This window comes from Culicoides brevitarsis, chromosome 1, assembly GCF_036172545.1.
Source record: "Culicoides brevitarsis isolate CSIRO-B50_1 chromosome 1, AGI_CSIRO_Cbre_v1, whole genome shotgun sequence".
NCBI classification, from domain to species: domain Eukaryota; kingdom Metazoa; phylum Arthropoda; class Insecta; order Diptera; family Ceratopogonidae; genus Culicoides; species Culicoides brevitarsis.
In genome coordinates this window covers 21285984-21299305 of record NC_087085.1, presented here as the reverse complement: position 1 = coordinate 21299305, position 13322 = coordinate 21285984, and the positions used below count along the sequence as shown (strand labels likewise).

The following is a 13322-nucleotide window of genomic DNA, read 5'->3' as shown; positions in this document are numbered from 1 at the left end:
CATCGAAAATAAAAAAAAAACAAAACTATTATTTTTTACTAAAATTAGAAATAATTAAAAATATATTTATTTTTATTTTCCTCCCTAATTTTTTTCAGTGACAAAAAATGAAATAATTAAATTTATTCGCCTTGAAATATATTTTATTAAGATAGAAATTAAGAAAAAAAAATCTAATTCAATTTTGATATCAAGAAAACGTACAAAATCTTTCATAGTCTATAAGTTTAGCTTTTACTAAAACAAATCCAGTGCTTTTAAAGGCTTAAATTCTAGTATTAAATTATTTTAAGGACACACAATCAAGCTACTACTATTAAAGTATTAATAAAAAATATTTATTTTTCAAAATATTTTGTTTCTCTTCAAATTTCCCTTTTACTCAGTGACACAAAGTCCGTTATTTGAGTTAAATCGAAAGTCTTGTGGGCATCTTTCCAACAAAGCTTGCTTTCCTGAAGTGCACTGATAAAATTCCCTCGCTGCATCCGAAACCCACATTCTTCCACTTCCATTGCAAGCATAACTGCAAGTTCTTGTTGTCGCATTAAAAGCCACATTTGTACCACTACCCGCAGTTGGACATCGATAAATCACGGGAATTTTTCCACTTGGCACATTTATCGACCGATCGACGCAATTATAAAAATATCCAGCATTTCCCGGATACGCTTGAAAGTCCGATGTTCCGTTTTCGCAGGTAATTGTGCGACATGGATTATTTACCGACACTGCAGTGCATCTACGAAGTCGTGATTCGTACACAAGTCCTTCGGGACACGTTTTGCGTGTCGGGTTGAAACGATTTTCAAATGGCTCGCAAATAAAGTAACTTGAGCAATCCATGGGATCGGGAAAGTAACCGGCATCGGTGCATTGAAACAGAAAAGGTAATGGTTGACAGGTGAAACGAGAGGGATCTCGTTGTGTGTGACAAGAGTCGACGTGAGTTCCGATATTGCAAAAGGGACGATCAGTCGGACAGCGATTCACTGAGAGGGGAGTGGATAGGCCTCTTCTGCAAACCTAAAAATGAGAAAAATAAATCAAAAAATTATGGAAGCGCAAAAAATACGCCGTTTTTACCAGAACATAATTTTTATTTCTCGTTTGATTTTTTTTTTACTTTTCAAAAAACTTTTAAAATGAAACACAAATGAACACAAAATTTTTGTTAATTTTAATTTTAAAATTTCTAGTTTAATTTTAATTTTTTTCATTAAAAAAATTTTTGTTAATTTTAATTTTAAAATTTCTAGTAGAAATCATAAAAAAATTTAAAAAATGTTTTTTCATTAAAATTTTTTTTTTTATGATTTTAGATTTTTCTTTTTGAAAAGTGAAATAAAGAAATAAGTATGAAATAAATTATTTTAAATCACTCACATAATACTCTCCACAACTTCTTCCGCATTGCACTGTTTTATTTTGATCACAAACTGGCTTAGAATTAATTATTTGCTCGACTGCTGCCTCCGTGTCCTGGGCATCGACTTGCCAAACGACAAACTAAAAAAAATTATTTAAAATAAAAAAATAATCAGTAATTTCAAATGGTTTCAAATAAAAAAATTAAAAAAAAAAATATTTAAATTAATAATTAAAAAAAAAATAAAGAAAATCTCTCACCAAAAATAGAATTGAAACCAAAAAATTCATTTTTCACTAATTAGCGAGAACTTAACACTCAAAGGCTTTAAGTTAAAATGATAAAATTTGAAAGGTTTTTAGTAATTTTACTTTTTTGTTTTTAATTTGTCTTTTTATTATTCATAAATTTATCAAAAATAAACCTTTTCTCGCGAATCTCAGCAATCAAATAATTAATTTTACTATCAGAACTTTCATGATTCTTGCAAACGAACCAGTCATAAAGATAATAATTGTTTAATAAAGAGCACAAAATATCAATAGATGGTTCAAAAAGTACTTTACACTACACAAATTTTACTTCAAGGCTACAAGTAAAGAATTTTCTAAACCCTCCTTATTTTTTTAAGCACTCGTCTCAAGTGCAGATGATAAGATAAACGGGTGCTTCCCAGAAATTTTTTATATCCATCTTTATAACCTTATTTTTAGAGTAATTTACACCTATTTCTTCGAATTTAGTGCGCGACACAATTTTATCTTATTTACTTATACTTCCTGATCGACAAAAATATTTTTTTTCGCTGTGAAAAGTGCTTTTCATGCGTCAGTCGATTGCCAACTGCAACAGAAACATGATGGGCTTCCAGATGAAATTAAGTTTTTTCATTGTTGTTCTGCAACTTGCTTCAATTCTAGCTCAAGAAAGTGTTGTGGGTCAAGCATGCAACAAAACAGCACAATGTTCAACGACATGTGGAAAAATCATCTATTGTGACAACGAAAATATTACTAATGCTGGCGTAGATTGTCCAGCATCGCATCCCTATTGTGTGACTGATGTGCGGGCAGATCGTTGTTCGAACGTAGAAGACCCTTTAAGACCGGAATGTTGGAAATCTCATGTCACTTGGAATGATTTCTTCTGCACTGATGTCGGATATTTTCCAGGTAACTAAAAATTTAACAATTTTTCAATAAAGTTTACAAAAAAAATTTTTTTTTTAGATCCCAAAAACTGCCAAAACTACTACATTTGCAGCTATGACCATATTCTAGCTGATATTGTGCCACAACGGTATGAATGTCCACCAGGTCATATTTTCAACTACGCCAGAAACAAGGAATGCACTCGTTATGTCAATCCTCCAGCATCATATTGTCCGAATATTACGTGTAATTCGCAAGAACCTAGTTACGCTATTGTGCATCCCCGCGATTCTTCGTACTATTACTTTTGTATGCCGCATCCGATGATTCCAGGCGACAACTATGTGCCAATTATGTTTAGATGTGACGACGGATGGACATTTAATGGACGGAGATGCACTTTTAATTGTCAACGCGAAGGCAGATACAGCGTAAAAGGCAGTGATACGGCGTACTACGAATGCAGCTACGTAAATGGGCGTTATGAATTTACTGTTGAAAAGTGTCCGAAAGGCTTTAAATTTGTACAGAGCATTGGATTTTGTCAACTGCAATAAAATTTTATTAAATATTTAAGGATAAAATGTTCATTGCATAACTATATTTTTAGTGAGATCGCCCCTAGATATATGCAATAAAATAGTATTTCAAAACATAGTTATCACTTTCAGCCGTCTCAAAAAATAATTTAAACTTGAATTAGCAGATTGGGCGATTTTGTAGAGTGAACGACTGGTACTTTACTCTATCAAATACGGGAAGATCAGCCAATTTAAGTCTAAAATTAAAAAAAAATTGTTAGAAAAATTTTCGATTTATCGCTTTCACACTTGATTTGAGAAATTTCAATTTCCTTTGTCGTTAAAAAAAATTACTTAAATTTCTTAACTTTAGGAAAAACTTAAAGTTATTGAAATTGGGCTCCTGAAAAGTGTTAAAATTGAAAACGCAGTATGAATACTTCCATATCTCGTTTAAATTTAAATCCAAAATATTTTTAATTAATTTTTAAACTCCATAAATTTCTTAAAAAATTAAAAAAAAAATGCCAACGACACGCGGCGTTCCCAAGCGGTCACCCATCCAAGTACTAACCACGCCCGATGTTGCTTAACTTCGGTGATCGGACGAGAACCGGTGTTTTCAACATGGTATGGACGTTGACAAAAGCAACAGAGATAAAATTCGTACTCATTCATGCAAAATCATCAAAAATCGTACGAAAATCTAAAAATATCTTCTAATTTTCTGCACATAGAATTTTCATCGATAGACAAAATTTTCACCATGTGTACCGATTTTATGCGTTAGATTCTCGTCAACGTCCATACCATGTTGAAAACACCGGTTCTCGTCCGATCACCGAAGTTAAGCAACATCGGGCGTGGTTAGTACTTGGATGGGTGACCGCTTGGGAACGCCGCGTGTCGTTGGCATTTTTTTTTTTGTTTTTGTTTGTTCTAAAACATATTTTTTTATTTCTGCCAATTTTAGTTGATTTTAGACAAATCTTTGTGAAAATAATTAGCTCGCTTCAGTTTTTTTTAAATTTGAAATTTTGAAAAATGTAATTTTAGGAAAAATATTTTTAAAGTAGAAAGTCCAAAATCTAATTTTAGTACAAAAATTTATCAAAAATATCAAAATTGAAAATTTATAAAAAAAAAATATTAGAAAATTTTCAAAAAATTAAACTTATTTTAAATTTTTTAATAAACTTTAAACTTTTTACCGTTGCTTCTTCGAATGACCTTTGCTTTTATTTACTAAACTCCTTTAAAAAAGAGAGTCAAGTAAAAGTCCTTGTATTTTTTTAATTAATTTACTATTTTTAGCTATCAATTTGTTATTAATTCGCACAAATTAAGTTTAAAATGACGCATCAGAAGCCAAAGTAAAGGTTAAGTAAGTCATCAATCAATGAGATAATTCCTTCTTCAATGTAAGTTTTATCGATAAACTCCTGATAAAAAATAAAATTGCTTATAAAGGTTGCAAAACGTAAAAATTAAACAGTTTTAAAAATAAATTCTTACCAAAAACATAAAAAAATGAAAATTTTAGTAAATTTTGTGGCTTTTTCCTGTTTATTTGTGACACTTGCGAGTGCTGCATGTACCAAAACGCTCAAATGTGTGGATTGTAACAAATTTGAAATTTGCGTAGGAAATAGCACCACGACATCAAGTTGTCCCTCATCACAACGATATTGCACAACTGGCGTGGCAGACGATTTTTGTTCCAGCACTTTAGAATCCGGAAACACGGCATGCAATTCAGTTACCAAAAATTTTCAATGTACTCGTCCCGGATATTTTCCAAGTAAGAATTTTTCTTCTTTTTATCAAAAAAATTTAAAATAATTTTTTTTTCGATCAGGTCCCTACAATTGTTCGGAATATTTTGAGTGTTTCTATTACCCGGTCGAGGAAAGTAATATTGAGTTGATATTTTTCAAGAAGACGTGCAACGAGAAATATTATTACAATTCAAAGCAGAAAATGTGTGTCAAGCAAACATCTGCGGCACAATGTACAAGTGTCAGTTGCACCACCAGCAATTTAGGATTTTTCCCTTACAAAGCAGACACGCAATATTATCACTTTTGTGCGGAAGACATTGCCTCGAATGACGTTTTGATGTTCCGATGTGACGACGGAGAGACATTTACTGCGGAAAGTGGATGTCGCTTTCATTGTCCGGCCATTGGACGGTATGCGCACGAAGATGTGACAAAGTATTACGAATGCACGGCAGCTGGCGTCAATAATTACACAATTGGAAAATGCTGGTCTGGTGTTTTCGATAAAGTTACGAAGAAATGTAATTTTGTGTATTGAAAAAATGTTAAATAAAAATATTTCCATGACACAAAAAAATCCAAATTTTTAACTCGCAAAAGTAAAATCGTTAAGTTTTAAAATTTTTTCATCAAAATTTATTTTTTTAATCAATTTTATTAAATTACCTATAAATAAATTAACTCAATTTAAATTAATTTTATTCCTTAAATTTTTATTTATTTATTTTTATTGGATTTTTTTTAGATAAAAAATATGTTTATTTAATTTTTTATTTATTTAAAAAAAAAATAAGAATTAAAAATTTATTAATTAATTAATTTATTCATATTAATGAAAATTTATTTAAAAAATTTTGCTGATTTTTTAAATTTTTTTTTGGAAACTTAAACATTTATCAATCGTTTGACCTAAAAATCAATTATTTTCAAAACATTTTATAAAATTGGAAAATTTTCTCGGGAATGCGGATCTTGTGTATTTTTCACAGCTCGTGTCGAAACACTACGACCTTAAATACGTAATTCGCGTCATAATTATCAACATGCAAATATTTTTTGCGAATCTAATTTTGCACAAAAAAATCTCTGAATAAACAAATTCGCTTCATTTCCGCGATAAAAAGACAATTCAAGGAAAAGTTTATCTTTTTTTTATCAATTTTGCACAAGATCAAGGTTGGCATTTTTGCTTTAAATATTCGAGAATGATTTCCAAATTTTTAGTTTAATTTTTTTCTTCACCATGAACAGTTTTAAAATAATTTTTCTGATATTTTTTATTGCATTATGCAATACGATAGAGTCCCAAAATATAGTTCGCAGCATTCCGGTTTTCACAAAAAGCTCAAGAGCTGCTGGAACTTGTAAAGGAAATAATGTACTTCAATGCACAGCTGCATGTGACGCCTTAATGGTTTGCAATGGTGATGGTACAAATCCGATTCTCACCCAAAGATGTCAAGATTCTACGCCATTCTGTGACCAATCAAGTACTTCAGCTATGTGTAAAACGAGTCCCGGAGAAACTTGTGTCGCACCCGAAGCTAAATTTACCTGCACTTCTGAAGGGTATTTTCCAGGTAAGTAAGAAATTATTTTTTTTATCTTAAAAAAATTTTTAAATGAATTTTTAATGCTTAGACCTGACAAGTTGCACCAAACACTATTTATGTGGCGGTCCTAACAACTTAGTTGGAGAATTTACTTGTCCCAGTGGTTACATTTATTCAAGTGCTGATGTCGCCTGTAAACGAGGAACAACATGCGTTAGAGTCACTTGCCCCACAACTGGACCAGTAATGGCACCATACACGCCAAATCCCCAATTTTACTACATTTGTCAGCCACATCAAAAGCCAAAAGTCTACAAATGCGAACACGAGTTTATGCGTTTTGTCGTGGGAGGTGGATGTCATTTTACGTGTCCTGCCGAAGGAATCTACCAAAAAGATGAAAAATCGTACTATTTCTGTTATCGGGAAGGGCTTACCATTAAGTTCACTGTCATGAAATGTCCAGATAATTACGAGTTTGATAAGGAAAATAAGAGATGCAAATTGTCGGAATCGGCGATTGTAACACCAGGTCCAACGACAACTGTTTCTCCGAGCTCGACGGAAGAAGCTCCAGTTGAAGGAGGTCAATAAATTTAAATAATTGTTTGAAAATAATAATCACTAAATTTTATATACGAATTTTGAAAAAAATTGTCGCTCAATTTTTTTTGGTCATAAAGTATTTTTCGTGTAACTAAGGCGAAAATATATAATGCTCTGATTTTGTCGAAAAAATTCAGGGAGAAAAATAAAATAAAGAACGTAAAAATTTTCGAAATTTTTTAAATTAAAAATAATGAAAAATTAAAGTTTTATTAAAATCATATAAAATATGAACTGAAATGTCACCATTTATTCAATTTTTAATTAATTTAATTATTTAAATTTAATTATTATTATTTCAATTTAATTAAATTAATTTTATTAATTTTTTAATTAATTTAATTTTATTAATTTTTTTTAAAATTAATTAATTTAATTAAATTAATTTTCATTTTTAGTTATTATTAATATGTTTGATTTTTCTTAAATTTTGTGTTCGAATTTGAAAATCATTTAATTCAATGAATAAATAATTTTGAAAATGAATAAATAATGAAAACAATTTTTGTTCAACTTCCAAAAACGTTAAAAAATGACAAACAAAAAATTAAAAAATATTTATTATTTTAGAATTTCACAAAAATAAAGTTGTACAAAAAATCCTTGTTTGCTTCTTAGATTCTCTCTTATCGATTAAAAAAATTTTTTAAAACAAAAATATTTCAAAAAATCAACTGGCTAAAAATTTCTGTTTTAAATTAATTTGTTAAAAACTTAAGAGTTCAGCAAAATAATTTTTATCTCTTGTTTATTTGAAATTAAATAAGGGACTCAATGTTCAAACGAAACCATTCTCAATTGTTTATTTATACTACTTCAATAAATAAATAAAAAAATCCTAAATAAACATTTTTGGGAATTCCATCAAGTGTTGGATCATGAATCGACAATTCTAAAATTTCAGTTTAAATTTTGTTCTCGAAGTGTCAACAAGTGTTCTTTTTAATTTTTTCCAGCTAAAAATATACGATGACTCACATTGACAACTTGTTTGATTGGGTAAGCACAATTTTTATTCCAAAAAATAGGAAAAACCATAAATTTTTTGTAAACTTTTCAGATTCTTGAAGAAATATTCAAAAAATTGGAACGAAAAGATCGCATCAGATGCAAAGAAGTGTGTCACCGATGGTACAAATTACTGATGACAAGCATAATTTTCCGTGAAGACCGGCATTTTTTCATACGAGATTGCTTACTTGACGAACCTTTAAGTATTTTATTGAATGCTGAGTATCCTTACGAAAAACTTTCGATTTGTGGGCAAGTGACGATTGGTTCAGAAATTGGATTTGAACGAGAAAAACCATTGATAAATCAACCGGATAATCAATCAACATTTAAAAAATTCAATATTCTTCGGTTTTTCGGATTTAATGTCAAAACAAATGAGACTCAAAAGAAAAATTTTGCTGTTGATCAAAAAATCACTAATTTAAAGGAAATTATTTTTGATTCATCGAGTGAAATTTTCAATACAAAAATTTTTGATTTTTTTGACACACAAACAATCGAGACAATAACTTTAAAATCCTGTTACTCGGAGAATGCCTGCATGGATGATTTACTGAAAAATATTCAACAGGACGAAAAAACTTTAAAAAATCTTAAAAAAATAAATATTCACGAAGAAACATGGGGCAACGCTTGTGCAGTTTACAAATTTTATATCAAAGACAAATTCAATCAAAAAGTTCAATTTAACATTTTTTTGCAAGATTTTAATTTTGACCCTTTCTCAATTGAATATATTTCACGCATAAATATGATAAAAGCTGAAATTTTAGAATTAAGAGCAATTGAACTTGAAATTTTCAAAAAATTCATTGAAAAGTTCAAAGAATCTGAACACATAACTTTGGAATGTACGAGCTTCCTGCCTTATTTGAAAGAGGTGGAAAAACTCAAAACAATTTATTTTTATGAGACAAACAAAAAATGCAACTCTGATCATAAACCAGTGACGTTGAATAGTTTGAAAGATATTCACTACGAGCTGAAATGCACAAAATGTTTCCGGTTATTAGAAAAAAGTTTTCCGAACCTAGAGTGCTTGACAATTTCGACAGTTCATAATGTCATTTTTAATAACTGGACAAAATTAATGGCTTTAGACATCACATTTTTGGCGGAAATCAATTTTAGCGAACTGGACAGTGACCAAATTAAGCAAAACTTGAACTTACGATTTTTAAGCATTCATTTCGACACTAAATTAAGAGATCTGGATGTAACAACATTGAAAAAAATTGACCAGATTTACCCGAATTTGTCATATTTGTCGTTAACTTCTTCGTTTGAATTTGATCTGGTACCATCAACGAATCACTTTTTAGGATACATCATTGCAGGATTTAAAAAGGTGAAATTCGTCAAAATTGGAGAACAAATAAATCCAATTCTTAAGCTGAAAAAATTTAGAGGAAAAATTGAGATCATTCAAGAAGAAACAGGATAAAAAATTAATTAATTAGGAAAATTGTCCACGTGTGGTATAATCTTCTCGCTATAAAATTCACTTCCTAGAAGTTGTAAATTAAAGCTATTATCATTTTTGCGAAAATAAAGTAAATAAACATTGCAATATAAATATCACACACTTGCATTTTAATTATTTATCTTTAAAATAAATTGTACGCGAATTGCCCGAAAAGTTGCGGGAAATGTAAAAATTTTCACAAAAAAATTCTAAAAGTTGGTTAAATGTATTTTTATTAAATTGTTAAGGCAATTAAATTTTAATTTTTTAAAACTTTTAAATTAATTTATGAAAAAAAAAATTAAATTAACTAAAACTTCTATTTAATTTTTTTAAATTTAAATCCAAAATATCTAATTTAATTAAATCTAATTAAATATATTTCTTTTTTAATTTCAATTTAATTTTAATTTTTTAAATTTATTTTTAAGTTTGAACTAAAAATTATTTTAATTTAAAAAAAAACATATTTTTTAAAATTTATTACCATAAATAATTAACTTAAAAAAACCTTACATTTTTTGAGTTTATTTTTTGTTTTTTTCCATAAATGTATTAAAAAAATTATTTAAATTATTAAAGTTTTTTCGTCTTCAATTTGGATTAAAATTTAAATAATTTTTTTCCGAAATAAAATAAAAACAGTGAAAAAAATAAATTAGGTATCGCAAAATTAAGACAGCAAAATTGATTAAAATTTTTGTTTAAATTTCAGCTTTTCCCGCACCTCCCAGATAAGAGAGCAAATATTATTTCCGCAAAACGGATTTAGTTAGCCCTTTGCAAATAATTCACAGAATTCGTTATCTCGCAGATAAAACTTACATTTTGAGTATAAATTAATTAGCACAATTCCATATTTCTCCAGTTTTAAGTCGATCGACATCATGTTTAGTCTTAAAATAGCAATTTTCGCGTTACTCTTGATAAACGTTCAGTGTCAAGATACCGCCCAAGGAGTTCAAATATACAGAAGAAAACAATCCAGAGCCGTTAATTCGTGCAAAACCGCGAATTTCCTCCAATGCTCGGAAACATGTGATTCGTTGATTGCCTGTGCAGGAGCGGACACGCCACCACTTTTAACGCAAAAATGCCAATCTCCAACCCCATATTGTGAAGTTACGGATACTACTGCTTCATGCCAAGCGATTGCCGGTACGAAATGTGTACCTCCAACAACGATAGATTCGGATTGCACTGGCGAGGGATATTATCCAGGTTGGTTTTTATTTTTTTTTTATTTCGTTTTTTGTTGATATTTTATTTTTTCCGCAGATCCCACTGATTGCACAAAATATAATTTGTGCGGTGGACCTGGGAGAGCTCTGGCACGGTACAGTTGCCCAGCAGGATTTGTTTATTCAAGCAGTGACGTGATTTGCAAACGTGGTATTCCGTGTGTGAAAGTTGCGTGTCCAGCAGATAAAGCTGTCATGGAGCCATATTCTCAAAATGCCCAGTTTTATTACATCTGCTTGCCGAATGAAAGTCCAAAGATGCGAAAATGTCCCAGTGAGTTGGAGAAATTTAAAGTAGGAGCTGGATGTCAATTCAATTGTCCAGGCGAAGGAAATTATCCCAAGGATAGTACGAGTTATTACTTCTGTTATCGTGATGGAAACACAGTCAAATTTACTGTCGTGCTTTGTCCTAACGGTTATGAATATGATAAAGATACGAAACGATGCAAAGCAGTACCATCATCTGGAGGTTCTGGGGGATCTGGAGGAGGCTCTGGCGGATCTGGAGGGTCCGGGGGATCAGGAGGAAGCTCTGGAGGGTCAGGAGGTGGATCTGGTGGAGGCTCAGGAGGATCTGGAGGGTCCGGGGGATCAGGAGGAAGCTCTGGAGGGTCAGGAGGTGGATCTGGTTCAGGATCTGGTCAAAGATAAAACCTACTGTTTGTCTATTAATACACATTTATAGCTATTTTTCCATTGAAAATAAGCCGCTTAAAATGTATTTTGTATTTTTTACCTCCTACACTGTTTGAAAAGGCAATAATCCAATGGGACATTAAGTAAAATCTATAACGTCATTGTCAGAAGAACGACGAATAATGTTACCGTATTTCGATTCTAGACCTTTGACTTAATTATTTTTACAAAGTTTTTTCTGAAGTCAACTAAAAATTATCAGAAATAATAAAAAAATATTTTTTAAAACCAAAAAAAAAAATGCCAACGACACGCGGCGTTCCCAAGCGGTCACCCATCCAAGTACTAACCACGCCCGATGTTGCTTAACTTCGGTGATCGGACGAGAACCGGTGTTTTCAACATGGTATGGACGTTGACGAGAATCTAACGCATAAAATCGGTACACATGGTGAAAATTTTGTCTAATGATGAAGATTCGATGTACAGAAAATTAGAAGATATTTTTAGATTTTCATACAATTTTTGATGATTTTGCATGAATGAGTACGAAACTTATCTCTGTTACTTTTGTCAACGTCAAAAGTTTAAATAAAATGATTTCGGCTCTGATTCTAGAGGTCAAGAACCTCGATAAAACATAAATTTTAAAAAATTCCGTGAAATCTCGCACTAACATTAGAATAAACTAAACTTTCGTTGACAAATTCTAATTTTATACGAAAAAACCTAGAAACGCAAGGTGTGATTGTTTAATCTAAGAAATTTCGGTGTGAAGTGTCAACATTGTAAAAAGATGTACTATAAAAGAATGATGAACATTATTACAGATGATTAGTTTAATTTTTAATTTCGATCGAGTAACAAGTAAACTAAAAAAAATATTTAAAAAATTCAGAATGTCTGTTCGGTTCTGTGTCATATTTTCAATACTTTTAATTCAAGTGAGTTAAAAAATAAAAAAAATATTATAAAATTATTAAAAAAAAATAATTTTTTGAAAAAAGTTCATGTCAACAGTTCTTTGTGGATTGATAAGTGATTTTTACGTGCCTGGAACATTAGTTGCTGGACCGGATTTTAGTCAAGAATATCCTTCAGAAGTATTTTCCAAATCATTTCGTTTCGCCAATGCAACTGAAGTGATCTCTGAAAGTATCACTTTTGCTGATCCGACATTAGAATCTGATGAAACGACCGAACCACATCAATGCAGTGGCACAAAATTCATTGAATGCTCGTCTTGTAACAAATATGCTGTGAGATTAATTTTTTAAAAGCAAAAAATTACTTCAAGCTAAAAAAAGAAATTTTTAGATTTGTACGGGTTCCGGCGAAGCAATTACTGAGATCGAATGCGGAAAAGATAAGCCTTATTGCAATTCTCGTCTAGATGGCGATTTTTGTTCACGTACTCCGGGAGACCGATGCGAAGGAGGCACCAAATCGACATTTGTTTGTACATCACCTGGTAAAGTTCGCTCTAAATGCTCTTATTAAACTTCAAAAGAATTAAGAGAAAATTTTTTTTTTCTAAAAGGATATTTTCCCAACTTGGAAAATTGTCGCATGTACCACATTTGTGCGCGTGACACGGAAAACAAGTTAATTGCCTCGGACTATATCTGTCCCCAAGGTTACTACTTTAGTGCGGAAGTAAAAGCGTGTCGCAGGCAATTTCTCTCGCGAGAATGTACACGACGTGAATTGCAATGCACAAACACGACACCCGAGCCACTGAGATACGAAATTAGTTCGCAGTTTTTCTACCATTGCAGGTCGACGAGTAGCAAGCCGGTGGTTTTTCGTTGTCCAGAAAACTCGGAATATCGTGCGTTCGATTATGAGTGCAAATACCGATGCAGACGTCCGGGGAATTTTGAGCATAGTGACAATGCAAGAAGACATTTTGTGTGCTATTTCGAAGGAGCTCGATTGACAAGTCGGATTGAGGAATGTCCGAAAGGATTTGTTTTTAGCAA

General features: G+C 31.1%; 3 protein-coding genes and 3 non-coding genes across 6 annotated transcripts; 3 read left to right on the top strand and 3 right to left on the bottom strand.

Annotated features, from left to right (window-relative positions):
- Positions 1–322: 322 nt before the first annotated feature.
- On the bottom strand, positions 323–1822 carry LOC134836917 (uncharacterized). The gene is made up of 3 exons (XM_063852200.1): positions 1630–1822; positions 1387–1509; positions 323–1026 (listed from the first exon to the last, which is right to left on the bottom strand). The coding sequence occupies exons 1-3, from the start codon at positions 1657–1659 to the stop codon at positions 379–381; spliced, it is 801 nt and encodes a 266-aa protein (XP_063708270.1). The 5' UTR covers positions 1660–1822; the 3' UTR covers positions 323–378.
- A 309-nt stretch (positions 1823–2131) lies between these two features.
- On the top strand, positions 2132–3177 carry LOC134836803 (uncharacterized). Its single transcript, XM_063852030.1, has 2 exons — positions 2132–2541; positions 2599–3177. Exons 1-2 carry the CDS (start codon positions 2193–2195, stop codon positions 3075–3077), a joined length of 828 nt encoding a protein of 275 aa, XP_063708100.1. The 5' UTR covers positions 2132–2192; the 3' UTR covers positions 3078–3177.
- Positions 3178–3566: 389 nt separating this feature from the next.
- LOC134828231 (5S ribosomal RNA) lies at positions 3567–3685 on the bottom strand. The gene has a single exon (XR_010161863.1). It is a non-coding gene; the product is annotated as a 5S ribosomal RNA (ribosomal RNA).
- Positions 3686–3837: 152 nt separating this feature from the next.
- On the top strand, positions 3838–3956 carry LOC134828230 (5S ribosomal RNA). The gene has a single exon (XR_010161862.1). It is a non-coding gene; the product is annotated as a 5S ribosomal RNA (ribosomal RNA).
- Positions 3957–4571: 615 nt separating this feature from the next.
- On the top strand, positions 4572–5360 carry LOC134837436 (uncharacterized). The gene is made up of 2 exons (XM_063852811.1): positions 4572–4842; positions 4900–5360. Exons 1-2 carry the CDS (start codon positions 4572–4574, stop codon positions 5358–5360), a joined length of 732 nt encoding a protein of 243 aa, XP_063708881.1.
- Positions 5361–11641: 6281 nt separating this feature from the next.
- On the bottom strand, positions 11642–11760 carry LOC134828229 (5S ribosomal RNA). Its single transcript, XR_010161861.1, has one exon. It is a non-coding gene; the product is annotated as a 5S ribosomal RNA (ribosomal RNA).
- Between the last annotated feature and the right edge of the window lie 1562 nt (positions 11761–13322).